This window comes from Lacerta agilis, chromosome 6, assembly GCF_009819535.1.
Source record: "Lacerta agilis isolate rLacAgi1 chromosome 6, rLacAgi1.pri, whole genome shotgun sequence".
Taxonomy (NCBI): Eukaryota; Metazoa; Chordata; class Lepidosauria; order Squamata; family Lacertidae; genus Lacerta; species Lacerta agilis.
Genome location: NC_046317.1, coordinates 59606423 through 59633399, shown reverse-complemented (window position 1 = coordinate 59633399; position 26977 = coordinate 59606423). Strand labels below are relative to the sequence as shown.

General features: G+C 42.8%; 1 protein-coding gene across 5 annotated transcripts in view; it reads left to right on the top strand.

Annotated features, from left to right (window-relative positions):
* KCND3 (potassium voltage-gated channel subfamily D member 3) overlaps nucleotides 1-26977 on the top strand; it is a 274156-nt gene that overhangs the window by 240680 nt on the left and 6499 nt on the right. For 4 of the 5 annotated variants that reach the window (XM_033152953.1, XM_033152950.1, XM_033152951.1 and 1 more), the window contains exons 4-6: nucleotides 8902-9003; nucleotides 21017-21109; nucleotides 24142-24198. In XM_033152953.1, the coding sequence (XP_033008844.1) occupies nucleotides 8902-9003; nucleotides 21017-21109; nucleotides 24142-24198 (252 nt within the window). The remainder of the gene's footprint in view (nucleotides 1-8901; nucleotides 9004-21016; nucleotides 21110-24141; nucleotides 24199-26977) is intronic. The other variant, XM_033152949.1, reaches the window with a different exon arrangement.

Here is a 26977-nt window from a genome sequence, read left to right as displayed (position 1 = left end):
GCGCCAACTCTATAGGGCCGAGGTGTCCTCCGCCCCTTCAATATTTGTTGGCAGGGGGCTGAGCCCCTCAAAAGTTGAGGAAGCGGAAAAGACCTTCCCCCAAGATGTGTGCACAATGTGGCATGACATGGCCTACCACCACCATCTACAAACCTGTCCAGACCACTTTGGCCTGCCGCCATTGCCACCTGCAAGGGCACCCAGGCTGCGCCAACCTTCTACTGCCTTACCTTTGCCGTCTCTCTGCTGCTGCCACTGCGACAAGGCCAAGGCATCCTCTGACACTGGAAGACTTCCGTTGAGGCCTGCCATGGCTGCAGACGTACTTCCAGAAGCCGGGACACACTGTCAGAAGTACATCTGTGGCTGTAGTAAGCCTCAACGGAGGCCTCATGGGATGTTGGCCTCATCGTACCAGCGGAGAGCCGGTGAAGGTAAGGCTGGCAGTGAGCAGGTGGGCAGGGACTTGGCAGTGAGCAGGTGGGCAGGGACGTGGGTGCCCTTTCAGGCGGTGGCGGTGGGCTGAGGCAACCTGGGCACCCTTGCAGGCAGGGGGTGGCAGAAGCAGAGGCCGCAGACCACTTCACATGTGCCTCGTTGCATTCCTTTGTATTCTCTGCTCCTCCCCTTACTCTTTAGCACCTTCTACTGTGCTATAATCTCCAGTCATGGTGCCCCACTGAAATATTCAAATCCAGTTTCAACACAGCACATTCACACAGAATCCCAGTAAGAACATAATGTTAAGTCTTGAAGATTAGATTTGTTCTTTGTTTTATTTTGAGTCATTTGAGCTGATTTTTAAGGCCACGGTGCAACCTGATATTCTTGGGAGAGATTTGTAGAAGCTGAAAAACATATTGGTTGATTGGCTGCATGTGCCTTGAAGAAAATCAATATCTCGTGGCGGTGATTCACAAATGCTAGTGTGATAAGAGCCTGTAAACCCTATTTTTGGATGTTGTTTTGGTGCAGCTGTTTCTCCTCTCCTGATCCCTTCGATGAGCACATCACTGTGTGTATAGATGCAAGTACGTTGTTAGTGTGGAAATGGCAGGGAAAGTTGCTAGGAGACTACAGCTTGTTGACATGAACATTACTGAATCTGGAAGGCAATGTACGGAGAAAGCTAAAATAACAGATTTCCCAGATACTCAAATCACCAGATTTGGCACCTTATCTCTGCTGAAAATTTGCTGCCGATAATTTAAGTTATACATTGTGCATAAACACTACCCATTATGATAAAACTTTGCCCAATGACTATCTAGAATTCACCCTTAGCTTCATAAAGAGCTATTGAAGAAGCTTAGCTCAGTTGTAGTCTGAATGTATGAGATATTCAGTGTGCAGTAGCCCAACGCCCACATGCATAGATGGAACAGGTCTTCATATCTAACCTGTTGGACCAGAACAATTTGAACCCTTAGTAATGAATTTGCCATTGTGATTTGTATTTTTGAAATACTGCTGCTACTGTTTTACTGTGTGGTTTTATAGCAATTTTGTTCTTATAACGATCTTTGATTGTTTTTATTGTAAGCTGCTTTGAGGCTCAAAATATTAAAAAGTGGCATAAACATGTACATATTTTTTAAGGAGATAAAGAAAAGGGTTTCCTTTAAAAACCAAAAGAACAAGCACACTGATATGTGATGCTCTGTTGCTTCAATTTAAGCCGAGGGAAAGATATCATGAGGTGCATCTTCCCATGGAGCTTTTTTCAGATCAGGACTTGCAGGCAGCTAGGAGGTTGCAGAGTACTGGAGAAATATTTGTTGGAAAGGAAAAGACACACACCACCCACAGCTACCTTGCAAATGATAAAATAAGCTCAAAACGGCACCCACCCAAATACTAAAGTACTGTAAAAATACAGATACCATATCTATGATTAGAATAAAAATCCTGCCATGAGTGGCATTAGATGTAAGAGGGAAGGGGTTGAAAATAACAATACCTCTTCTAAACATTGGTCATGAGTGGTAACATCAATTATTTGTGGCTCCTCATTTTTATAATATGGCCTTGAAAGTGAACCTAAGTTGATCATCATTGTGGGAATGTTCTTTCCGTGTCCTTGACCATAGAAAGTGATTCATTCACAAGATTAGCATTATCTAACCCATTAAATAGCAACAGATGAGAACTAGATGAGAACTAGAATGAAATCTATGGTGCATAGGCCTAGTCTGGTGTGTTGCATTGTGTGTGAGTGTGCATACTTTAATGGCTTGGGGGGGGGGGATTTCCATTTGTAGAATGAGCAGAAAAGTTCCAACCACTGTGTTGCGAAAATGCACCCAAACGTTTTTTAAAGGATGATTCAGCAGGGGAAATAAGTTGTTGATATGACCTTAGCAATGTGATGATGACATCTCTTGAAGAGTTTCATCTCAGCTAGGCATCTCAGCTCCAATGGTTTCTGGAGGAGACTGATCATCTAGGTCCATTTCAATCTGGTTTCAAGCCTGGTTATGGGACAGAGATGGTTTGGGTTGCCTTGGTAGATGACTTACATTGGGAACTAGAGTAGGTGTGGGTGTCCTTGTTGGATCTGCTTGACCTCTTGGTGACTTTTGATACCATGGACCATGATGTCCTTCTGGGACACCTTGCTGGGATGGAAATTGGAGGCACTGTTTTACTCACCCCTTTCCTGGAGAGGCAAGTCCCTCAGGGTTCTGTTCTGTCCCCCATGCTATTTAATACTTACATGAAACCACTGGGAGAGGTTGACCGGAGTTTGGCTCTTTGGTGTCACCAGTATGCTGATGACACCCAACTCTATTTCTCCTTTCCACATTATTCCAGAATGATACTATTAGAAAAGAATATAGCAAGCTAATAGCACATAGCAGGACAAAAATGTCCCTTATTTCAGAATCTCAACATTAGCTTCCAGAGCAAGCATTCCTCACCTTTTTGGATACTTGAACATATTTGCATACCAGAAAAACTGTCGTGTGCACCATGCGCACACCGCAACAGAGCACACACTGTAACCTATTATATTGGCTACAATAGAATGCTTCTTTCAAGACTAATTTTAAAGGGGGAGAGGTCCCTGTGGGTGCCAAGGAAAGCCATGGGGACCATTGCTGACGCTTGTCTGTAAATAACAAATTTCATGACTCTCTGGTATACCTTGAAGCTCCACATATAGCTGACTTTTGGCTTCTTTTGTATAACCGAACTGAGACCAATCTGTATTCAAGACACATAATTGCCTGAGAAATTGTGTATGTACGTTAGAGTTCAAAAGGTTAAACAATTCTTATTAATACAGTGCCAGACTCACTGATGCATAAACACTAATAATGTTTCTTGGCTCATTATGTTCAGAAGTGTCCATAGCAGCTATTTACTCCTTGCTACATTGTGTGTCTTTTTGGCATGGCATATTAAAGGGAAGAGAGTGCTATAGGACCCTGGCAAGCACAGTTCAATGTAGTCCGTTTTTATTATTTTGCAGTTAACTGTATAATTATTACCTTTAAAGACATTTAGGCTATTAAGGCTGCCACCTTATACCCACTTATCTGGAGATAGTCTCACTGAAACCAGTGCCTGGGTATGTATAGATGGTATAGATTGCACTGAAATGCCGCACACCTGTTGCACTTGTACGCGGGTGGAAGCTCTGTTTGGCTGAGTAGGATTTATTTCTGATTAAATGTGCATCGAGAACGGACTGCTAAACAAATCAAGGGGAAGTTATTGCTATGGCATGCAGTACAAGTATTGCAAGTGCACACAGCAAGATGAGAAACAACTTAGGTACGGGGGTCCAACATTCTTATAGATGAAGAAAAGCAATCTAGTATCCAGGCAAATCAGCAGAAGTTTAAAAGCTGTTTGATTAAAGAGGTCTATTCTGAACCTGATACTTGCATTAGTCACTATGATTTTGTTCAGCCCTGTAACTAAAACAAAAACATGGACACCTTTTTTGCAGTATCTATGGCTTACTGTTACTACACAAATATGCAGGTTCCTGAAGAGGAGCTCACAGTTGCTTTGCTCCTCCTCAGTTCTTTTTTTTTAAAAGAATTTATTGGATTTTAATAATACAAACATAAAATATGACAAAACACTCCTCAGTTCTTTTTACTCCTGCACCACACTGAGCTCAGTATATTGTGTAATGTCTAGGGTTGCCATATCTTGAAGAGCAAAAAAGAGGACAGCCCAAGCCAGAGAAAGAGGTGTGCGGGCCGGCAGGGCCGCCGTGCCTGTACGCCTCCTTCCCCAACCCGGGCTGGCAGCGGTGCGCAGAGCAGCCTGAGCCCGAGCTGCTGCCAGCTCAAGTAGAGGCAGGACCCAAGCTCCTACCTGATCTTCACTGTGACAGCCTCGCTCTGCTGCAGTGCTTCCACAGCACGCTCCCAAGCATCATCTGCTACTAGAGACAGCTGTTCCACTCTGCCAACTGGTGCCCAGCAGTCAAAAAGAGGTCATTTTAATCCCTACAATGGAAAGCCAGTTTCTGCCTCCCCCGACATACCTACAGTTTACCAGTGCAGAAGTAAACAAGACAAGTTCTGCTAGGAATTGGACAAATAAAAAGTATGACACACTGACCTATTTAGTATTTAAATGGCTAAATTAAAATTCTGCTTTATTATCGTTTTTTTCAAAAATGTACCTGGGCTAATGTTGTTTTTTAATTTAATCTTTTTGTTGTTTAAGAAGCCATTTGATAGCTGTTTTTTTTCATGAGCAGCTTTTCAAGGAGTGGCTGCAGCTTTAAGTGAATGTTGGGGCAGATTGTGGGTCTTTTCCATACACTCAGCATGCTTAAGACCCCATGTAACCTGCATTGTTCACACACAGCACACAGGAGACTGTATCAGAAGAGTGGCTGCCATTCAGCTCTGACTGCATGTGAAAGATATCTGAGTGTGACAAGTACATTGAGCCTCTCAAAAGCATATTCCGGGTTGTCCTGTGGGTCTCTGACTATAGAGGGCATTGAGAAATCAAAAGCAATCAGCCCCTTATAATGGAAACTCAGCTGCTGGGGGTGGGTGGCTGTACAGCGAGCTGAACTCCAGTAGGCAGTCTATGGAAATGAGTTAGATGCAACCCACAGCCTCATTATGTTAACTGCAAATTAACTTAACAGCTTTGTTTAAACCTCAGCTTTTTCAAAGAAAGGAAAGATGAACTAGGGGCTGTGTGACAAGTTTTTGAGAGTTGGGTTTCACAGGCAGCATATAATATACCAGCTTTCATTATTCTGGTTCTCTCCGGGATCCTGGTGCATGTGAGTATATTACAACCTTTGCCAACCCCCTCCAGATGTTTTAGACTACAATTTCCCTCAACCCCAACCAGCACTGACTGGGGCTGATGGGAGTTGTACTCCAAAACATCTGGAAGGTGTTGGCAAAGGCTGTAATATGCTCACATGCAAAATATGGATTGGACAAAGTGTAAGCCTACTGCTTACACGTAATCTAAAAGTATCAAAAGATCAGCAAGCCTATCCACACCCCAATACAGGCCAACCTTTGTGCAGTCCTCAACAGATCCAGGGGTGCCCTCTGAGCAGGACTTTGGGGGCAGGGCTCTACTTAGCAAAGCGAACACCCAAATTCACCATGGCTGAGTTGATTAACTTTGAGGTAAGTGAAGTAATATTCATAAGAGGTTCCTCCTATGCTAATTAAGTCCAGAATTTAAAGCTACCTAGTTGTATGAGTGGGGGGGGGGGAACAGGCACAACATAAAAGGAGCCCAAATAGTGGATCAAACTAGTCAGCCTAGTCATACAAGAAGCCTGTGTACCCTAAGTGTAGAACCTTACATTTGTCCCTTTTTAATTTCATTTTGTTAGTTTGGGCTCAGTTCTCCATTCTGTTAAGGTCATATTGAACCTTGATTATATGTCCTGTGGCATTAGCTACCCCTCACAGTTTTGTGTCATGTGTGCACTTGATGAGCAGCCCCTCAATTCCTTCATCCAAGTCACTTATACAGACGTTGAACAACAGGCCCAGGACAGAACACTGCGGCACCCCCACTTGTCACTTTTTTCTGTATGATGGGGAATCATTAATGAGCACTCTTTGAGTTTGGTCAGTCAACCAACTACAAATCCACCTACCACGTTACCTTTTCCCATTTTACCAGCTTCTCCACAAAAATATCATGGGGGACTTTGTCAAAAGCCTTAATGAAATCAAGATACACTACATCCACAGCATTGCACTGATCCACCCAGCTTGTAATTCTATTTTTATTTTATTTTTAATGAGATTCATCTGGCATGGCTTATTTTTGAGAAACCCATGCTGGGTCTTAATAATCATAGCACCCCTTTTCTAAATGCTCACAGACCAACTGTTTAATTCACTGCTCTAGGATATCAGTCGTATAATTGTCACACATAAAATCCATGATTATGTTCTTTAAAATGTTGTAACTTACTGACGGACCTTTTTTGTGTAAAAATTGACCAATAAGTTGTTGCTACTAAATAAAAAGCTGCTGACTTGTATGGGCAGTACTAAGCTAGATGGATCATTGGTCTTATAGCAGCTTCTTAAAGTAATGACTTTTGTTTGCTGTTTCTCATTATGTCAGTTACTCTGTGAATAACTTGCTCATTCCCCTGCCCCACAAAAATAAGCATCTCTATATGCAATTATTGGGGAGAGGGCACCCAGATCTGATACCAGTTAATTATATGTGTGTGTTCATATATATATATATACATACATACATACAAACTGGCCTCTCTTCATACAGAGAGAGCCTTCTTTCCGCAATCAGCAGAGATAGATGCTTTGTAACCTTGGCAACACTGGCACAGTTTGTGTGCCAAAAAGGTGCTGCTGAATTCAAAATGTTTCACAAAAGATTTCAAGCATCAGAGCCAGTTACTGAAAGCACAATGAAACACAGTTTAACTTTTCTCCCACTAAATTGCTGGATGGGTTTCAGGAGAAAATTAAGCTTAATACGTATGGGAAAAGAAGAGTGATTGGTGTCTTAGAATAATCAAACTATGAAAAATATATTCAGTTATGACAACAACAACAACAACAACAACAACAACAACAACATGATGAAAGCAACCACCAAAGATAATGATCCCAGTTAACTTATAGCAGATGGAGAGGCAACAGAGACTCAGCTTTTAATAGCCATGTTTTTAATAGCCAATTTTAAAACTGTGTAATATCCAATATTACTACAAGATAGAGAAATCTAACTTATGAACTGAATTGTATTATTTTTCTGCTGGTCTTTAACCGTATTAAAGTTTTACTTACTTTCTTACTTACTAACAACAACAACAATGGTCCATATAGGGAAAAAAAATCTAAACAGCAGCCATGGCATGTCTTTTATTATGACCAACTGAAAGGCACAAAACGCTGAGATACCTTCTAGTTTCACAGGTGTCTTCCTCATACAGGATGTTAAAGAAGGGAAGGGTAGAAAAGTAAACAGGGCCACCCTAATAACTATCAAAGAATAGGGTGGAAACAAGAGTAGATAAGGCATTTTCATGTGACCCTCCTCTTCTGTTTCATTTAATCTATGCTGTGCTGCTTTCACTTGGAATCGTTTTACTTGTTTTTATAATTGTATATAAACTGTTTTACTTCTTTGATTGGTTTTGTTGTTGTTGTAACCCACCCTGAGACCTTACAGTGAAGAATGGGTCAAAACCCTAAAATACATAAAATGCACATGCTAATGTTTGTGCCGTTACAGCCCGACCCATTGTGCATTACCATGGGAGTAAGTGCCACTAACTGAAGTTAGTGTGCATAAGACTGTACCATAAATGTAGAAAATGCTTCCATTTTTTTTATTTCCTAATAACCTTGTGAGATTTGTTGTTGTTGTTCAGTCGTTCAGTCGTGTCCGACTCTTCGTGACCCCATGGACCAGAGCACGCCAGGCACCCCTATCCTCCACTGCCTCCCGCAGTTTGGCCAAACTCATGCCAGTCGCCCTTTTGAGATAGGGCATCAATATTCCAAGTTAACATTAGAATAAAGCTGGGAGATACTGAATTGATCCAGGTCATCCAATGTGTCTAAGGCTGCATCTGCACTATAAATTTATCATACCACTGTAAACAGCCATGGCTTCTCCCAAAGAATCCTGAGGACTGTGGTCTGCTAAGGGTGCTGAAAGTTATTAGGAGATCCAGCTTCCCTCACAGAGCTACAATTCTCTCAGTGGTTTAACAGTCAATCCATCTTCCCAAGGAACTTTGGGAATTGTAGCTCTGTGGAGTGAATACTGGTCTCCTAACAACTCTTGACACCATTACCAAACTACAGTTCCCAAGATTCTTTGGGAACTTTCAATGTGACTGTTTAAAGTGGTATGATACCGCTTTAAATACACAGCACAACTGAGACTCAACGCTGATCCAGGATTCTATAGTTTTCAGAATACAGACCCATCTCTTCCCAACATCTGGCCTCTGGAATTTTGGAAGAACGCACAGTCTTATGTTTCATTGGAAATCCTGGTTCCTTGCTTCAGTCATGTTCCTCTTCCGTGAATAGAATTTTTTTTAAAAAAAACAAAAAAATAAAGCTTTTCCTTTTCAGAAAGTAAGGTAAAAAAAATCATGGGGATTCAAACCGCCGACCTTATGATCGGCAAGCCCAAGAGTTTCAGTGGTTTAGACCACAGTGCCACTCACATCCCTTCTTTCAGAAAGTAAAACTAGAAGACACATGCATTTTTTTAAAAAAAAATGTAGGAAATAATAAAACTGTCAACAAGTACAGTATGATGAAAAGTATATCTCTTCTAAAGCAACAAAAACTGAAGACATATCATGGTTATCACTCACACAAAAGAAATCAAGGTTGATATATAGATGGAAGTCTAACCTGCTCCCCACCTTGCTTCCTTCCACAGAAAGCCCGACTGGCCAGGATCCGTGTGGCCAAGACTGGCAGCTCCAACGCCTACCTTCACAGTAAGCGCAATGGCCTCCTTAATGAAGCCCTGGAGTTGACGGTATGTACAGGAAAAGCAAACCCTTTCAGAGGAATGTTGAAAGCATATCCACCCCTTCTTCTTCTTCTTCCATTGTCACTCCCTATGTCAGTATCGTAGGCAGGCTTGAGCTGTGCTATAATTATGCTATAATTTTACTGTATGCGCTAAATGTAGGTAGCTGGAATACAACTGCAAAAGGAAAGAGTTGCAATGGAAGCATACTGGGCTTTTTGTGGAAAGCACAGGATTGATGCTTTAACGGTGACAGAAAGACAAAGAGTACCAATAATCCAGAACTGTGATTGGTATCCTCAATATATTTAGACTAGTGTAAATGTCGCTGGAGCAAATTTAGAGAACTTACATCAATGATAAGTCCCTCAGCAGGGTTTATGAAAACATTAGCTTCAGGCTTTATATTAAGAAGGCCTTCTTAGCTCTAAGAGCAGTTTAGCAATGGAACGGGCTGTCTAGAGAGGGAGCTAAATCTCTGGGGTATGTGTGTGTGTTTTTAAGGATGGACAAGCTATCTATACCAGGCATCCCCAACCTGCAGCCCTCCAGATGTTTTGGCCTACAACTCCCATGATCCCTAGCTAACAGGACCAGTGGTCAGGGATGATGGGAATTGTAGTCCAAAACATCTGGAGGGCCGAAGGTTGGGGATGCCTGATCTATGCTATCTACAGAAATGGCTAAATGCTGCATAGCCATTAGGAGCAGCTTGTACTCTGACTCAGGAGTAGTTGAGGCGGTGCAGAGATGGGGAACTGGTGGCCCTCCATATGTTCTTGGACCACAACTCCCATCATTCCTGACCATTGGCTATACAGCTGAGACTGTTGGGAGTTGGAGTCCAACAAAATCTGGAGGGAAACAATGGCAAGCTATACAGAAAATATCAGAAAATAGCAGTAACAGCAGATGTTTAAATTCCAGCCAATGAGGACTTGAAGGTTTCAGTCCTGCAGGATGGAATGTCTCCTAGCATTAACCACACAAACTACCTGTCACTGTGGTTGTTTCACGTCTAACAGCAAAGTATTTAGAGGCTAATCTTAGTAACTCAGTGAAAGGGAGGAAAGTGTGAAGTTCAGCAGATTTCTCAGCAGATGTAACATCAGTGTGAGCTGGTTGTTATATTAAGCCTGATCAAGGCCAGAGCAAGTATTAACACATTTTCAAGGATTTTGTTTTTTAAAAAAGCAGTCCTCGGTCAAGGAAAGATCATCTAATGGAGGCAACCTAATGCACAGCTTGTGTGTCTTTGCTCACTCATCTGATCTGTCACACGTGGGCCTCATTATAACAGAAAATGCTTGACACAGCAATCGCTACACCTGTTAGTAAGCACCACAGCCTGCCCTGACACTATGAGTATGAGGACACTTAACTGGAGGTTCAGTTATTTTGAAATTGAGGGAGCTTAGGATCAAAGCAGCACCTATTATGGTTGCTATGGCAATACCAGTGAGAATGGCCTTCCTGTGGTGAGTGTTCTAAGCCATAACATGAAGATGTGCACAATGCACATGGACCTCCACATCTCTGCCAACAGCCAAGGCTGGTGCTAACAGCTCAGCAGTTTGCAAGGCATGGAGACCTTGGTTGTTTGAAAAGCCCAATGAACTGAGATGCAACACATTCTCTAATCCTTCTGGCCCACTCCTCTTGCTGTGGGAGGTGAATTCTGCCTAAACACAGGGCACCACGGCCATTAAGAGGTTGTTCATTCCCTCTGCAGGAGCCAGCTGCTTTTTCCCCTTTCATCCTGGCACAAACTCTGGCACAAACCTCCTTGCAGCTTCCACATGCTTAGGAAACTGGTGCAGAGGGTGTGTTAAAAATTGCAAAAAAATGGTAGAAATGTGTGCTTTCAAAGTGGGAAGGGTAGGGAGCCCACTCTAGGTCATGAGAACCTGGAGCTGCTCCCACCAGCACCCAGGCGAAACCCTCGAACTCTCCCATGTGGTTCCATTCTGTTTCTCCATTATGCAACTGTAGTTTATGTATTATCAAATAAATGTCTGACATGTGGCCCCTTCAAGAGAAACAGCTCCACCCCAGGAAGCCAGCTTTTGGAGATCTGCCTAGAGGAGTAACTACTCTGTGCAGGCTCCCATGTTTCATCATGAATAAAGTTTGAGTTACCATTAATTCAGCTTGTAGTTAGTTCCTTCATAAACTGCAGAAGACAATAGAGCAGCTAGAATAGGAATCACATGCCATGCAGGACCATTTTTGGAAGCATCCCTGTAGCACCTATAGTGTGTGTTACAGCTCAGATTTCCAATAATACATGCTGAGAGGGTTGGGATACCATTCTTACGCTCAAGTTGAAGAGATGCTTCCTGCTTTTAGAGCCCATAAAAGGTACAACACATAGTCAACATTGTCAGAGTAAAATGCAGGGTCCCTTGACCCATGAAGTAACAAATCCAGTTGCTAAAGGTGTTGAAAGCCTGAAATCTCTAGACCTTCTCTCCAGTCCACCAGCCCTTTCTGAAGTTTGGCACCTGTTTTGTTTTAAATCTGCCTTGACTTAGAACACCTTTCCCCCCTCCTTTTTAGTATTCCAAACTTTTGTTTTGCTAGCTCAGCTTCACTTGATGTAATTGGCCGTTTTAAAGCTACACAAATCTAAATGATGCAGTGCACTTGTGATGAAAACAATCACAAATCCTGCAGGGGCATCTTGAAGATTTCAAAAAGTAATTGTGACATGAGTTTTTGTCACCTGCATGCCTTTCAACAGAAGCATGAAACAATCTGAAAGATGGTAGGCTGATAAGGAAAATGTAGCAGCAGCTTTCCCAATCTCTGCATCTCCAGGTGAGGAAATTTCGGTTTGGTTTGTTCCACAGCTGCTAAAGGCACACAAGGAAGCCTGCCAGGAAGTGTGGGGTACCTTGGAGAGAGAGGTGGATTACCGTAATTCTATCCCAGACTCAAACACTGACCAGCTAGGATTGTTCTTTTCACTAGAATGGCAATCCTTTGTTTACTTTTTTTTTTTTACAGAACATCCTGATTGCCACTTCTTTGTTGCCCTCCTACATTTTTGCAGACCTGGTTTGTGAGAATTTTGTTGCTGTAATAAAACACAATTGCACAGCCAGCTTGTAAAGCTCTTTTGAGGCTTTTAGAGGTTCCTGCACTTTTAATTAAATGCTGCTTGTTTGCAAGCCTAGCCTTTTTTGTTGCTGCCCAGTGAGCATGGGTAAGGGGAAGAACAGACTATTGATTGCATTTTCAGTAGCCTCTCTTACATTACAATTACACACACACACACACACACGGGACTGTGCCCCTGCTCTCATTGCTTGCCAACCCCAGTATGGTAGCCATCACTATAAGCAAATACAAAGTTTCCCTTGTATAAATACATACAGTGAGGGGGGGATGTTGGAGGTGGGGGGAGATAACATTTGCTCAGCCTTGCAATTTACCATATCTGGCCCTGATTCTGTTGATACCAATTTTTCATTCTCTAGCAGGCAATTGCCTTATTTCCTGCTAGATGCAGGTGGCAGTGACACCCACTGGAAGCAGTATTAAATGTTGCATTTACTGTTCCTAAAATATATCCTAGAAACAGAGATTGGTAGCAAAACACAGCAAACCCTTTGAACACAGCACAGTATTGTCGTGACTTGGCTCACGCTCCAAGTGCCAGCTCAGATGAGTTAATAAGATTTGATGATTTAGCAACACAGACACAGAGAAGATGCTGCAGGAATCCAGGAATCCTAAATCATATCCAGGATTGCATAGTGTTTTAAAACATCATGGTATCTTCAAAAAAGGCATGCAGAATTGACTGGATTCCCGCCCCCGTCCTGTTTTCTATATTGCTCCTCAATTTTTTTTGCTGCTAAATCACCTCCACTGAGAGACCTTTACCAAAGAGATCAGTGTCTATAACAATAATAATACATAAATAAATAAATTGGAGAATATGATACTTAATGCATTCTGACATTTGCAGATTATTTATATATGATCATTTGCAGAGCAATAATTCATTATATCCTGCTCTTCTACTAACATATCCAACAGCATAGATCAAAACCAATAATCATAAAATACAGTACCAGGAATGTAATAAACAAATGTACTAATCATGGTTATGCTTCTTATAGCACTTCAAGTGTTGAATGTGCTCTGCAGAACTTATCTGGTCCTATTGAACAAAAAATATGGCTGTGTGTCATTACAGTTTTCACTCGCCCAAAGCGGCACTCAGAATGAACAAGACTGTGATTGGCTCTCAATGAATCTGACAGCAGAACTCTGAGTTCATCCAATTCAAGGACCAGCTTCTGGGTCAAGATCTTAAAAATATCATGGTGTTTCCACTTTGCTTACTGATACATATTTTCCAGTAGTTCAGGTGACGGATATGTACCATAGTAGATGGTGTTGGAAATAAACAGGGAAACTAATCATTTGACACTTATGAAAAGGCTTTTCTGTTTTGTTTTTGAGAAGCTTAACTAAGAAAGCTTAAGCCCTCGCCCCTGTCCCCAATGGTTCACTGGACTACTAGCTTTATGTTGCAAATCAGAGGAAGGCTGCAGGAGGGTCAGGGTAGCAATTATCTCTTAAAACCTCCCCTCTTTTCTTTAAACCCCAAATGGGACTTCAGATCTTCTGGTTCCAGGTTTACCTGGAGTTCTGAACAGCAGGGGCGGAGGAAGGGGGTGCAGTGGGGGCAGATCTCCCCAGGTGTCTTTGCTGAGAGGGGTGACATTTGGCAGTCACAGGCAGGCGGTGTGCCGAATGTCCGCCATCGGCGGCTCGCTCTGCCCCCGTGGGCGGCTCGCTCCACCCCCAGCTGCAGGGTGCACACGCTGCTCCATGCACCCGAGTGGTTATCCCACACCTGGGAGGGCACCCTCAGTGCCCAGTGCCCCTCGGGAGCACCCCACACACCCCTCAGGAGCGCTCCCCATGCCCCACCCCCCTCAGAAGCACGCCCACCCAGGGCAGCGCTGGCATATGCTATGTCACTGCTGAACAGAAGGGCTGCACAGAAGGGCAACGTCTGGGATACACTGCCACATTTTGCTTAATCCTGTACTGTAGCTAAAAGATGGTACCAAAGCCAATGGTTTGAGAGGCCAAGTCTGTGTTTTCGGTCTTGTCGGGCTCTCAGAAATATTATGGAGCCAAATATGCATTGCAAGACGGACTTCAGAAGACTGGTCGTGTTCCTGCATCTGCTAAGCTAAGGCTCTTGCATATGAAAGCTCGTGCCATAGTGAAGTGGTACCATGGGACTCTCTGCTGCATTTGTAGCCTAAAGCCACTCATACCATGAAATGTAGCACACGTTGTCCTCCCCCCCCCCTGCCGCCACCCCCACCCCCATAGCTTGCAAATCTCTCTCCCCATTCTGAAATACAGTGTGCTGAACAGGAAGCAGCGCACTGGATACGGTTTACTATTTGATGCCATGGCAACATATCTTGGACTGTTCCTTTGGACTGAAATGGGCAAACAGAATGAGGATTTTTTGGCAGAGCTAGACTGTCTTGGTATCCTGGCTCAGCCTCTAACTATTCTTCAGGGCTTCTTCTTTTCAGCAAAGAATGATTTTTCTGCTAATGAAGAGGCTGGCTTTAGATGCCCACAGCAACCTGAGACACATCCTCTGCTCAAATGCACTCTTGAAATTCACAGCCACGCTTCTCTGAGCACTTGTGTAATACTAGTGCTTAGGCTGTCTGCTCCCATTAATCACTGAAGGAACCGATTTGAGTTGGTTGACATTAGCTGTGTTGTTTTTTGAAGTTCAGAAATGTTGAGGCTGAAAGCATTACATGATTAATCATTACAGTAAATCAATTATTTCCTTAATTGCAAGTTACAGAGTAGATTGTTTGCTGGATCTTAATTAGAACCCTTCCCTCTAAAGATGAGCTCCATTCTGAAGACATTGCTATGAACAATCTGCTTACATTTCTGAATCAGTCAAGAGGAGCCTGCATTAAACATCTCCCATAATGAGACACGGTGGATATTATTCTTATTTTGAAAACTAATAGCCTCCCAGTTTTAAAACATCAAGACAAAAGTTAAACCCTGGTGCCATTTTATGGCATTCAGTTTTTATGTGCTGTTTCTCAAGAAACACACATCTCCTCATAATATGGGGAAAGGGGTTATGGTAATTGCAGCATTGTCAAAGTGTAATGCATCCATCCAGGAGGATCTAAAGAACTCAAGTATTTTATCAGAGTCCATGAAGATGCATCTCAAGTTCTTTCAATTTCCTTCAGCATTTACTCTCTAGCTGACCATGGCAGGAGCTGATAACTAAAGATTCCTCTCCTAACTCTGGTTTTTGTTTTCTAAGTCTTGCTCAACAAATGTAGCATTCCTGCTGAGGAATCCTTCTGGATAGATTAATGGTAGCACTTGCTCTTTTCTTAATCTGTTATGTAAGTTAATTTTAGCCCTATGGGCATTTAATAAGCTTCTTAGGCATGTGTGATGGAGATTCCAAAATACTGGGCCCAACTGATTTTGGGTTGTGGAGTGTTAAAATGATACAACACTGAGGGCATGTACCTTTACTGTATTTAGAAAGAAATTTCAGCTGGCAGCATCCAATTTATTGAGTTATTTATTTGGTGTTCTTATATATCACCTTTTTTTGTCAAGGACTACCTCAGTGTCTGTAACATCAAAACAAAGGGATCAATAAGATTTCCGCGGGGGGGGGGGGGGATACAGTTCAAAAACATCAGTGAAGCAATAATAATCAGTATAAAATGCAAGACTAGAAACTGAAAAATTATAATAAAACTAAGTATGGCCTGCAAAGCATTAGGAAAACGAGTGAGTTTCCCCCATGCACCAGAAGCTCATCAATGTCATGGCCATCCACACCTCCAAGAGGAGGGAGTTGCTCAGCTGGGGCACCACCACAAAGAAAGCCCTGCTCCTGGTCCCCACACAACAGGCTACCCTAAGTTGATGGGACCAGAAGCAGCCCCCGATCTGCCTACCCAATCTCAGGGCTCAGGCTGGTTGATATAGTGAGAAGCACTGTGACAAATATCTGACTCCCATACTGATGTGTGTGTATGAGTGTGCATGCATGCAAGTGTAAGGGAGGGGGTGGATTATTTGTACAGTGGTGGTATGAGTAGCAGGTAACAAACCACTGTTTAGTTTGATATCATGTATGCTGTCTAGCAACTGAATTTCATTTCATTTTACTGCTTTGTTACAATGGTGCGGAGCTGGAAGAGAGCCAAATATCAACAGAGATGAAAACTCAAACACTGTTTCTCAACAATGTTAGCCAAGCATCCATTTCCAGCTTGTGTGTGGTTAACTACAGGTGCCCAATACATGAACATGCAACAATCTACATGTCTGAAGGATTATTACACATTGTAATCTATGTCCAGTAGTCATGCAGTACCCAACATGGAAGTAACTTCTGTGCTGGAACTTTGTAATGTGTAAAGTGGCCCTTAGAAATCTGATAAGGCAGCATTGAGAGCCCAGCCAAGGGATGGGGCCAGCCTCACCAGTTTATAGCCCTTGCTGAGGGCATTAACACCATTCTCTGTTCCTAGTCTTTTGATGTTGAAGCACAAAATCAATGTTTACTCCTTGTGGCTCTACCATCAATTCCATTGGATGACCTTGTAAAAGTACATTCTGGAAATAATGACGCACTCCTTATGGTTGTCTGGAGATTTATGTAGTCCAAGGTGAGATTGCTAAGCACACTTTTTAAATGCTATATAAACTGCAATATAGAAAAGATTTTGTAGTTGCATGGCAATACAATAAAAAGTGATCTATAATGGCATCATGATAATGGTAATGATATATATATTTTTCTAAGAACAACACTGGAAAGGGATTCCCTAAAACATCTTGTTGAAAATCAACCTAAGTTCAAGGAGCTCCTTTGAATGCATAATTGCCATTTTAATGGGTCTAATGGTGTTTGAAAATCCCAACCACTCAACGCAAAAAATAAATTGATGGAAGTGATCACAGAAGACATGCTGTGAAATTGAGGTGGAGTTCAGGGTCAGGGAGTTTAAATTAAACAAGCACACACACACACAATCCTTAGCCATGTGGTTTCTAAAGCTGCTGCCACTGAAAAGGGGAAATGAAAGAATTCTATTTTCAGTGTATAAAAAAGACCTCACAGCCTGCATCTAGTTAGCTCCTTCCTCTCCAATTCTGGGCAAACCTTGCCCTTGAATCAAAAGGTAAGTGATGTACACAGCCCATTCACAAAATCTGGGGCTTTGTAATATACACAAAAGCCTATCAGGCAGAGCCTGACATAACAGATACTTTTTAAAATAGGTGATGTCCTTATTAGGAGAACAGCTTGATGAGGCCAGGAAAATAGGTCGCCCATGGTAGGCCAGCTGATCTGTTTTACTGCGCTTAAACAAGCGGGTGAAAATGTCTGTGTTTTTCAAGTTTCAGTTACAATGTGTGAAGATGACAAAATATTCATTTGCCGTAGTTACACATTTTAAAACCTGATCCAATGCTTTGTTCCTAGGTATTTTAAGAAGCTCCCAAACAGCATAGCTATGCCACTCAAGGGGCTCTTTTCGGGTATGGAGGGGGGCGTAATGCAGGCATGGAAAAAGATGTGAGGCAACCCGCAAGAAAACTGACATGACTCAAGCAGTGGAGCACTTTTCAGGGCGGACCATGGCTCAGTGATGCAGTGCATGCTTTTCTTGTCAAACAGGGGTCACCAATACAATGCACAGGCACAATAGAAGCCACAAAAGCCTTTAATGACCCTAGGCTTTTTTTAAATGTAAGTTTCTAGTCCTCCTAGAAATAAAATGACCAGGGAAGACAGGTGCCAGGGACTGGCTGGACACTGAGGAGTGGGCACTGGGAGAAGAGAGGTTGGAGACTGACTTGGAGGAAGGGATAAGTGATCTGGGGGAGCCAGGAGATGAGAGTCAGAGGCAGGAGAAGCTGCAGGATTGGAGAACAGGTGCAGGAGGAGTTAGAGAGGGTCAAGGTGGTGTAAAGTCAAGGGCTGCCACTCCTTCTACTCCTGCCTCACCTCTCCTGCTCCACTGTCCCCCAGGACCAAAAGAGGATTGAAGCGGGAGGAGCAGAAACAGGTTACACACAGGTGTAGTCTTTGACTGCTTGCAGAAAACTCAGGTGGGAGAGCTGAGGTTGGGGTGGGCCCTCTCTGTAGCTACAACTGCCTCATTGGGTACACATGTAGGAGCAGCTGAGAGATGTAGGACTGATGGACATGCCTTTTCCAAACTTGCAAGTGTAATTTTGACAATAAAGAGTTAATTCCTCACTCTGGACATTCCTTACCTGACAGCCCCATGGCAGATAGGTGCTGCAGACCAGCAACAGCTGAAAGGCATGTGCTCTACCATGGACCTGTGGACCTGCCCGTCTTAGAAAGGCATCTCCAGGGTCCTAGACAGGCACACCCAAGAAACTAACAAGCAAAAAGAAAGCAGCTGAAAAATTCATTTAGAGTAGCTTTAGAGTGGCTGTTTGGACACAGCAGTCTAAACTGTAATAGAATGCCAGTGATATGACATTGCCGCTGAGTGCTGGGACAATGTCAAAGGGCCCACTAGCTGGGGAAAGAATGCATTGCCGTCTACTGCAATGATGGAACAACAGCCATAATTACCTGGAAAAGGCTTCTGTTTCCTTTTGGAAAAGATGAATGCTGCTCTCTTACGGCGATGCAGGTGTGAAACGTCTTGCGAAGAAATATTGGCTCTGCATAAGTGCTGGTTATTAATAAGCTATATAACTACTCAACTGCAGCTCTTCGCCTTTAGCGTGGGCTGAGATTCCAGTTATTTCAAGTAGATGAAGTCGCTTGTCATCCATGCAGTGCTGGGGATCCCACACACCTTGTGTGCACATCTCGGATTAGTCATTAACAAGCGACCCAGAAATGCTGGCTTGTTGGCAGAGCTGTGTGGCAAATGAGGACCAGTTACTCTTTCTGCAAGTATCCTCTGCTTCCCGTAAATTACAACGCTTCTGTGTAGAAAAGAATTGTTGATGTGGAGATCTTTCCATTCTCTTTGCATGAATCAACCACTTCTCATTTCTTTTCCCACCCCACTGCAAACCATGCAACATGGATTAAATAGTTTGTGTTTTAGTTACATGTTGTAAATAAGAAGGCAGAACGCTAGCCTAATGGCATATGCCAAGCCAAATCAGTGATGTACTTAGGGAATTTTAGACTCTGGACTTAATGGCTTTACAGGGGAGCCCACTTAAGAAGAGAATATGCATTATTTCAAAGTGTAATAAACCAGTACTTTGGGAAACCCTCTGCTTGTTACGCCTTGAGGTCACAACTAACCCATAGCTTTGGATAATGATATTGTTGGGGGTGCACATGGCTCACTCTCCTCTGTAACATGGCAAGTGATCATGGGGTACACGCTTTGACATGTCTTGGAAGCCAAAAAAGGAGAGACAAAGCCTTGAAATGATGCTCAAATGATTATTATTTTTACGTGTGCAATATATGCAATGCATTTTGGTGTGCCACATTCTTCCGCTTATTGTACCAACTCACTGTAAAAATCACACTCTATTCCCTCCCCCAGCTTAGGCGGTGAGAGGGACAGCACTTTTTGCCCCCAGTCCCCTGACCTGAGAGTGAACCGCGGAGGTCAGCTGCAAAACATTTCAGCTGTTTTGGCAAGGAGGTGGGCTGCATTTGGCTTCTAGTTGCTGCCTCCATTCAGTTCTTCTGCTGATTCTTGGGCTGCACGCACCTGCCCACCTTTTGGAGCCAGTGTAGGAAATGTTCTGGTTGCCATTTAATTATGTCCATGTAGGAGAATTTCTTCCTGGAGGTCCTGACTAGCCTTGGACATGGCAAGCTTTTTGCCTACTTCACTCTGGCTTAGTTTTGGTAGGTTAAATGGTAGGTTCCTCACATTTCCATTTGGTGGACACAGCATGGGGTTGAGTTATTTGGGAGTTATTTTCTGGTCTCTGACCGTAATAAAGACTATTCATTCATTCATTCATTCATTCATTCATTCATTTGGGAGTGATGAGCACTTTGAGGCACCTTCTAGAAGATGAAGGGGTGCTTCCTGATACCTGCCCACCAATGCCTCATGGCTAGAGAACAGGGGCGGGACAGAGCCTTGCTTAATGACTGGCCTGCTCAACCACTCAATGCCACATAGCTGGAGGGGGCATGAGAAGGTCAGAATTCCCTTGGCACAGCTAAAATGCTGGCAAAGAAAAGCTAGGAATAGGGCATTAACTGACAAGGGAGCTCACACAAAAATCCAAGAATTAGGTTACAGGTTCCTATGCCTCGGATTCATAGGAGTTTGGACCTTGTTAGAATAGCAGTGTTACCTGTTTGCAGATCCCAAAATTTCATGCCTGGTCCCTTGTTAAGAGGTGGGTGTGCAAATTAATACTGATTCTTGCCCTCGAGAAGGTGATACAGGAACATAGGAATCTGCCTTGTACTGAGTCAGGCGATTGGGCCATCTAGCTCAGCAGTGTCCATGCTGACTGTCAGCTGCTCTCCGGGGTTTGAGGCAGGGAATCTGTCCCAACCCTACCTGGAGATGCCAGGGGTTGATCATGAGACCTTCTGCATGCAAGGCAGGTGCCCCACCAATGAGCTATGGCCCTGCCAATACCAAAATGTGTTGGCCACATTTCATCACAAATAAATTTGTTGAGCATCAATCACTTCAAGACCCCCGCCACCATCACCAACTTTCTCTTTTTCTCTCACTTTCTCTGGCTTACAGTCCTCTTGGTACTGCTCTTCTCCATTTTTGGTTCAGCAACATGGCTTGGGCCAGAACTGGGTGAAAGGATTAGGGCCTCTTCTCACACTACAATTTAACAAGGTGGGGGCGCTTTTCACATCTTTTTCCTCGCTCATCTTTTCCATTCTGCATTTTCAGATGCAGACCTGATTGCCTTTTTCTCTGTGCCAGCGGTCTCATTGCAAATGCCTTTTCTCTCTGTTTAGGGATCTATGAAAGATGAACACCACATCAGCAAAGCCACTTCTATAATTGAAAGTCAGCATCACCACCTACTGCACTGCTTGGAAAAAACAACTGTAAGTAGCAACAGGAAGCCTTCTAACTTTGAATCTCACACTCTTGGGGGTGATTTCAATTGAAGAAGATGCAGGGGTACTACAAAGTAAACAACAAAAATACATAGATTTATGTACCCTGGGAGACACAAAAATATGTTATTAACAGTTGATGGGATGTGCTAAATATTTTATACATGCCTTAGTTCCAGCACCATGTTTTTTTTTAAATGTGTTGCACCAAGCAACACAACAGGTAGCTTCTCTCAGGACTCAACATGTCTTTTTGCTTTGTTGACTAGCAAAATATTGCCACAGAGAATTAAAGGCAGAGATGCTCAGGGTTTGTCCTTACTAGTAGTTGGCTTTGGGTTAGCGCCAACTTGAGATGCCTGCCGTGCACACCTGTCTTGCACTGCCTACAAGTTGTTGGATTATACCCAGGAATCAAAGCAGCATGGCATACTCCAAGCTGAAAGCTGTACTGCTCAGAAGATGGGCATTTCAACTACTGCATACTACAATGAAAAGTGTACAGCAGCCCTGTGAATAGAATAATGTGACAGTTGCCTGAGATCTGCACATAAAAGCAGTCTTCTATGCAGGTAGCCAATGCAGATGCACTTCTAGTGGCATCCTCATTAGTATCATATTGCTCATCTGGGCTACACTCAGTTGGCTAGATGAGTCATTTGATGAGCCTCACAATGGACATCCCCGTTCAGGTGTTACATGAGGCTACTTGGCCACAACTAAAGCTGCATTGGGACCCGTATCTGTGTTGTCTTTCGACACCACTTCTTCAAAACATTAGATTATTATCCATCTCCAGCTGCCTGTGCCTCTGTTTCTGCAGTGCAGCAGCAGACCACCCTAAACACAGGCAGCATACGTGAGAAGAGCAGATACCTTTTCCCATAGGGAAACTCAAGGGTGGGTGCAGAATGCACAGCCCATTTTGATCTTGCTGTGGTTCCTGCCAGCTGTAGGAGCAGGTAGAAGGCACCACATCCAGAGGCATGGCACATATGGACTGCAGAGACTAATGTGTTGCATGAGCATGTTCAACGCCCCCACCCAAGAAATAAGCACTATCAATATGCCTTGGGTAATATCTCCATGATGAGACATTTATTCATAAACAAGCATCACTGTGCATTTGTGTCATATTCATTTGAGAAAAACGGGGGGAGGAGGGGAAAGGCTAAAGGATGAAGTTTGCTATCCCTGCTATCAGATGGATAAACAGAGATCCAGTCTGGTATGGGAGTAAACAGAGTGTTGGAAGCAGAGTGAAGAGACCTCAGTTCAAATTCTCCCGCAGCCACGAATCTTGCTGGGTGGCCTTACACAAATTACCTACCTCACAGGGTCATTGTGGGGAGTGAAATGTAGGTATCTTTATGTATACTGCCTTGGACACTATAGAGGAAATAAGGGGGGTGGAACAGTGATGAAGAAATAGGAGCACTGTTTATGCAAATGCTATTCAGACAACAAATTTGTGTAGAATCAACATGGGGAAAGGGGCACAATAAACTGATATATTATTCAATTTCTATTGCCTCCTTCTTCCCAATGGAGCCTAGGGCAGCAAACAAGTGACAAAATAATTTAAACATTTTACAAACAATTCCAATACAGACGCAGACTGGGAAATCTCAGTATTGCAATTTAAAAGGCTTGTTAAAAGAGGAATGTCCTAGGCACAAAAGTCAAGAGATGGTGCCTGCCTGTTATTTAAGAGGAGGAAATTCCAAATTGCAGACGTCGCAGCACTTAATGCCCGATTCCTGCATTAACCAACCTCTTCAACTTGGGCATCGATTGGGTCATGTATGTACATAAGCTCTGTTCAGAGGGCACAAACCACTCCTGTCCCCTGCATTGATTCTACATATATTTGTTGCCTGAAAAGAACATCGGCCTCAACAATAATGTGAAACTACTGAAGGGATTGCCATTGGGTTAATTTTAGTATGATAATAGAGGAGGGGGGGTTTCTAATGCCTTTAAAGCCAATTGGTTAAAAAAGCAATTTATGACCAAGATATATATGAACTAAGCTGATAGGAAATATAATAAATTATTTCCCATCTATCCTCCAAGCTGAGATCCTAATGGAAATATGTATAATGCTTTGTCAGAAATCGGGGGTGGGGGTGGAATCAGATGTGGCTCATTGCAACTTTGATCAGTGATAAATGGCTATTTGGTTATAGGAAGGGGTATGCTACTGACCCAAACCATCCATCATTTTCAACACAGAAGTTGTCATCCACGGACTGACATGCAGCATGTTTGGTGTATGTTTTTCAGTGCACCCATCACAACAGTTCAGTCAGCATTTGTGCTGAAAATGCATGTCTTTCCATCATACTTACTTACCTAATCTATCAAGAAAGCATTGCACTAACAAAAGAAATTGTTGCGATAATTTATGGATTGTTGAAACACCAAAGTGTCATTCTACAATGGTACAAAGTTGTCAGTGGAATGAGGAATGACCTACACATAAAAGAGTTTTACCAACAGTTTTGAAAGGGTAATTCACCTTTTCCTCAAACCAGAAATCAGATTCATTGATTCATCAGATTCATACGCCTGTTGAAATTCAGTGTCATTCTAAGCTGTGGTTAATTATCTCCAAATTCAGGCAATTGCTCAAAACAAAACCTGTAAAATGCACAAAAGATAAAACAAAGAAATAAATTCAAGAGCCATACCCCATATTCTGCATCACAATACATCCCATATTTTCTTCAGCAGCACTACTTATTTTACTCTAATTCAGCTCCATGGCTTTTAGTTGCTCAGGTGCTGCCATCTGGGGGTGCTTCAGATAAATGGCTTATAATATTTTATTCTGGGCCACTTGACTCTAAAGGAAGCCAAAGCATCTTAGTGGTGTAATGCGAAATGCGTTAAAGGAAATGGTCTTATTGCCCATTCAAACTTGTGAGATGCCACGTGGAATGCTGGGAGTTGATTTTGGAATGCTGGGATGGACAATCAATGGTGTTTTTATCTTTTGTTGACATGTTGTCCTGTAGGGATTGTCCTATCTTGGGGATGATCCCCTGTTATCTGTACGAACTTCCACCTTCAAGGTATTTCCTTCTTAATTCAATCCATTTGCTGCAGTCTCTGTGCCATGTCTTGAGTGCTGTTTCCTTCCTTGTTGTTGATCCCGTTTTTAGCAGATTGTGCATGCTGGTGCTCTTTTGCTCTCTGGTGGCTTCGAGTGTTATTAAGACTGTCCAATGGAAAACAGCTTTATCTGTTTGTTTTTTTCACCCTTTCTAGCTCAAAAAAGGAATATGCTAAATATGAATGTTAAGTTATCTGCCCTGTGTGGTTGTGGGAGTTGTGTATGTTCTGAGGTTTTATCCTTTCTCGCTCCTGTGTTAAGTACAAGACACCAGTCATATCTCCCCTGTTTTGTGCAATGTATATTTCCCTGATCTGGCTAAAATTGATATTCTAGCTTACACAACATTACATTTCTAGAGTATTCTTCATGCACTATGGGAGTAGCGTGCAAACTGCTGTCAAAACGTTCAAAAGCCTGGTGCCTCGTGGGTGCTGCCAACCACTGTCCCACAGGATTATCTCCTTTGATCTTGGCCAGGTGTCGAGTACATGGGAAGACCTGCCTGCGTGACCCTACCCATATACTAACAGGCTTTTAAAGATTATGATAGCCCCACAGAATAAAGTTACAGGTAAAAAGGTCCTGTGACATATGAAGGGCACCTCTTTCCTGGAATTGGAGTTCTAGGTGGAAGCTTTCTCACAAGTTGTCTTCCTACCTGAAAGCACAGAATGACAGCTCTGTGCTATTCAGCTGGGTTGATTATAAAATATCGGCCTCACCTTTCCCCTAACCATGTCGTTCTTCCTAACATTTGCCATCCTAACCGCAAACCTGCTTTGCTTAGGTCTATCTCGGCTTCATAATGTTAAATCAGGAAGGTCATGATATAATCAAGATACTTATGCTCCTGCCACACAGCTAACACGTCTTTGTCCTTCTGTGGTAAACTACAAGCAGAATTGCACATGGCTTTCTGCACTGCTGGGATTATTGAGCTCCTTCAATGTGTACATCCTATGTTCCTTCTACACCAGTGGACATGACATAGCTGCTGTGGGTAAGGCCATTTGAAGCTCAGCACACATTTGCTATAACTTTGTGGTGGGTATCATTTTATGATTCTTATTGATTGATTTATTATGTATATTAAAATTATCAGTAAAAAGTTTTTTCCAATGGGTTTTTCCCTATGAGAGCTATAGCAGTATAACCACCGTAATGTTAAATTTTGTATAATGGTGGAGTCCTTAAGATGGTTGGATGTCATATGCTGGTGCCAAATGTATTGCTCTGCTTTCCTTTGGACATCAGAGGGGCCAAGGAGGGGGTCTTGTTCACTGAGCAACCCAGGATATCCATGCACACTGCCCAGGCTTGCATCTCAAGGAGTTGACTTTGGTTCTGCTAACACAGCAAAAACAACATGGAAGAAGCAGTGGCAAGTTACTGGTCTCTGCAGCCACAACAGGTGCTGTGATTCTGTGATTGACTTCACCCTCAGAGGTGCACTCCATTGTACAGTGGTGCCCCGCTAGACGAAAATAATTCGTTCTGCGGATTTTTTCGTCTAGCGTTTTTTTCGTCTAGCGAAGCGGCAATGACAGCCGCGCTCCGCTAAACGAAAAAAAAAGACGGAAATTTTTCGTCTTGCGAAGCAGCCCCATAGACTTTTTTGTCTTGCGGGGCAGCTTCCGCTAGACGAATGCTATTCATCTAGCGAGTTTTTCGTCTAGCGAGGCATTCGTCTAGCGGGGCACCACTGTATTTCAAGACAGATGGATGCCAATAACAGTGATGTTGTAGGACCGTAATACTTTACAAAAATAATGCAAATTTTAGGAAATTGATTTTTTTAAAAAAGCTTTTACCCTCTGGCATGGCTAATGGTTGTAACCACAACATTATAGCATTATGAGTTGTTGGTTTTTCACAAGAAAAAACATACTACAGCCAGAAAAATGTTTTAGTGATATTTAAATGATTGGTTTAATAAACAAAAAAATATGACCACGTCATAAAATGTGCCCATCTCAAATGTTATGTGTGCTGAGCTGTGATTAAGTTCACTTTCCTGATATCTCGCTGCCTATGTAAAAACCACGCCCGTTGAAAAATATGGCACATTAGGCAGCTCTGCCCGTGGAGGCTGTGTTCTGAATAAAGATGGACTTTCTTCAGTCTGAGAAAGATGGACGAACAAACCACAGGGAAATTCATGATGAGAATAATTGGGTAACGGTATTGTGTGGATTCCCCTAAAAAGTGAGTGAGTGAGGCATGACAATTCTGCAGTAAATGCCTATGGTTGTATCCAGTATTTGTAATGCTCAGAGTATACCTATTGAAATGAATGGACATGACTGAGGTCCACCAATTTCAATGGATCTACTCTAAGTAAAAATTAATTGGCTACAGTGCCTAAGCTCCCCCCCCCCCCAAAAAAAAAATCATGCAAAGGAGGTGGTTGGCATATGGTGCACATTTGCCAGTTTGTATTCTTGCTAGTCTTTGTCTTGCCCTTTATCACTTACTAGTCTCTTTTCTATAATGGTAAAATTGCACCATATGCCAGCATTCCTCTCTACCTAATTTAATTTCATCTGTGAACTTCTTTTAGTAGAACCTGAACCTGAGTGCTTTGCAATCCTCGCTTGAGATTCCTCCTCCCCTATTTTGGGCAAAATGCATCAAATTTAGAGATGTGCATAAAGGTGAAAATGTGCTGATTCTATGTTTATTCACATTTTAATAAACAATTCTCTGAGGAGTAAGTCCTTCTGTAGGAGGGGGGT